At 69.1% G+C, this 2,318-nt stretch overlaps 1 protein-coding gene across 1 annotated transcript in view; it reads right to left on the bottom strand.

Moving 5' to 3' along the window:
• LOC101632617 (WD repeat-containing protein VIP3-like) overlaps nucleotides 1-2,318 on the bottom strand; it is a 37,338-nt gene that overhangs the window by 2,083 nt on the left and 32,937 nt on the right. The window contains exons 2-5 of the mRNA XM_012734921.1: nucleotides 1,308-1,685; nucleotides 1,148-1,241; nucleotides 785-878; nucleotides 3-121 (exon numbers count right to left, since the gene is read on the bottom strand). Coding sequence (XP_012590375.1) covers nucleotides 3-121; nucleotides 785-878; nucleotides 1,148-1,241; nucleotides 1,308-1,685 — 685 coding nt within the window. The remainder of the gene's footprint in view (nucleotides 1-2; nucleotides 122-784; nucleotides 879-1,147; nucleotides 1,242-1,307; nucleotides 1,686-2,318) is intronic.

Genomic DNA, 2,318 nt, shown 5'->3' with positions numbered 1-2,318 from the left:
ACCCGCCCCCGAGCCCCGCGGCGCCCACCTGGAGACGAAGTGCGTGTCATCTGGGCAGAAGGCCACACCCAGCACCCAGGACGCGTGGCCGCTCAGGGTGCCGGCCAGGCTGGCGTGCTGCCTGCAGTGGGGAGCAGTGTCAGCGCGGCCTGGCAGCCCCCGTGCCGGGAAGGGTCCACGCCGTCAGGGTGGCCACGCGGGCGACGGCAGGGGCGAACGTGGCCTTTTCTTTGGGAAGGAGTGACCGAGACAGGCGGTCTCGCCGCAGACAGGCGCTGCCCCGCTGCCCACAGAGCAGAGTCTGGGCAGCACGGGCCCCAGGGCTGGCCAGCCAGCGTCTCTCCGCAGAGGGGCCCCGGAAGACAGGCTGGCGGACGTGGGGCTGAGGGGGGCAGACTGGCCGCCAGGGCAGAGCCGTTGAGTGAGGCCCAGGCCACAGGCCCCCAGGCAGGGTGGGGACCGAGGCCCGAGGGCCTGGCACGGTCACCAGGGACGCAAGGCAGCAAGAAGCCCGCTTAGGCGGGCAGGAGGCAGGCAGGCGCGGCCTGGACGCGGTGTGGCCACTCAGCCGCTGCGGCCACTCTGCCCGGCTTCTCCCCTGGGGCACCTTGGAGTCGGAGTGCTTAAACCAGCACCCCCGAGGAGCGGGGTGCAGGAGCTGGAGAAGGGCAGCGAGACCGGCCCACCCAGGTCACAGCTTGGCTCCAGGACGGCAGGGGGGCGGGTGGGGCACTGAGGGGCTGGACGGGAGCCGAAGACACTGCAGACCCCGCAGGTGACTCACACATCATAGATCTTGATGTAGCCGTCGTCAGAGGCGGTGACGAGGAGCTGGGAGTCCGGGGAGAAGGTCAAGGACCGAATGGGCATAGCGTGGCCTGAAATTCACAAAGGCCACTGTCCCTGCGCCACGGTCCCCGGGCAAGGGCCTCCCAGCCACCCCGCCCGCCCCAGCGGAAGCATCAGGGCGGGCGCAGACCCCAACCCCAGCTGGGCACAGCGTGGACCGAGGCTTGTCCACCGCGGTGCCTGCCCACCCGGCACGCCCAGGACCCAGCCGTGACAGGTGACGTGTCCGGCCAAGACGGACACCACGGACCCCGCGCGCCGCCAGGGCCTGGGCACCCCCCAGCCCGCCCCAGGGCACCTTCCAGCGTGTGCAGCAGCTTCCCGGTCGCGATGTCGAAGATGTTGATGATGCCGTCGATGGCGCCGCTCGCCAGGTACTTGCCATCGGGGCTCTGCGGAAAGCGGGAGTGAGGGGGCGCCGCGGCCGCCCCGCTGCCCGGGCACCCGCCGCCTCTTACATAGGCGATGCTGAGGATGAACTTCCCCCGTGTGTCCAGAGAGTACTCCTTTTTCCCACTTTCCACACCAAAAATGTTCACTTTCCCCACGTGTGTGCCTGTGGCCAAGTACTGGGAGTCAGGAGAGAAGGCCAGAGTCCAGGCGTCCACTACACAGGAAAAAGGAAGAAGAGAGGACAGTGAAGAGACGTCCTCGGAATGACCGAAGCTCGGAAAAAGCGCGTTTCCTGCCGAGAAACAGGACTCCGGTTTGGGGCAGGCAGTGGGGAGGTTCAGCCCGGCAGCCGCCTCGACCCGCACCCCGGCGTGGCCCCACGAAGACCGGCCCAGCCTCCGCGGGGCAGCGGCGCTGCGAAGATCCGCTTGACCCCGAAAGCCCTACGCGGCGAGACAGTGAGTGGGGAAGTGGACGTAGTGGAGGTGTCCTTTGTTAAGGCTTCTGGGTTCTGTCATGACCACGATGCCTGCCAACAGCTGCTGTGACCGCACTCAGGGACAACCTGCTTTGAGTGACGACGCGGAGACCTTTCCCGGTCTTCAGTACACACCGAGCTACGTGGTCGTCACCACACTGGACCCGGGGGCCGCCCTGCTGGGGCCAGGCCCAGGAGTCGCGCAGCTTGGGAGGGGCGCCCTGCCCTCCCCGAGGGAAGCGCAGCCCCTGTACCCCGTGGCCCCACCCAGCGTGGCCTGAAAGCCCCGCCGCAGGTGTCCGGCTAACGTGACCTGAGAGGCCCCGGCTCAGGGCAGGTCACTCCAGGGGGTCCTGTCGCCCCAGGAGTTGCCCAAGCGTCCCTGCCACACACGGGCCGCTGACTGGCCGGCGACGCGGCCTTTCACACCACGGCTCAGACGGCACAAGGAGGGATCCCCGGGCGGGGGCCTCCTGTGGCCTTCACGCCCGAGAGGACCTGGCGAAGACTGGCCTGAGCCCCTGCCCGCGCCGGGGTCACGTGGCTGGCTGGCTCAGACCCGCGGTGTCCACTCTGACCGCCCTCTGGGGCACCCAGC

This window comes from Condylura cristata, unplaced genomic scaffold, assembly GCF_000260355.1.
Source record: "Condylura cristata isolate star-nosed mole 26May11 unplaced genomic scaffold, ConCri1.0 scaffold00108, whole genome shotgun sequence".
Taxonomy (NCBI): Eukaryota; Metazoa; Chordata; class Mammalia; order Eulipotyphla; family Talpidae; genus Condylura; species Condylura cristata.
The sequence above is the reverse complement of the archived record's forward strand: the minus strand, read 5'-3'. Positions and strand labels throughout refer to the sequence as shown.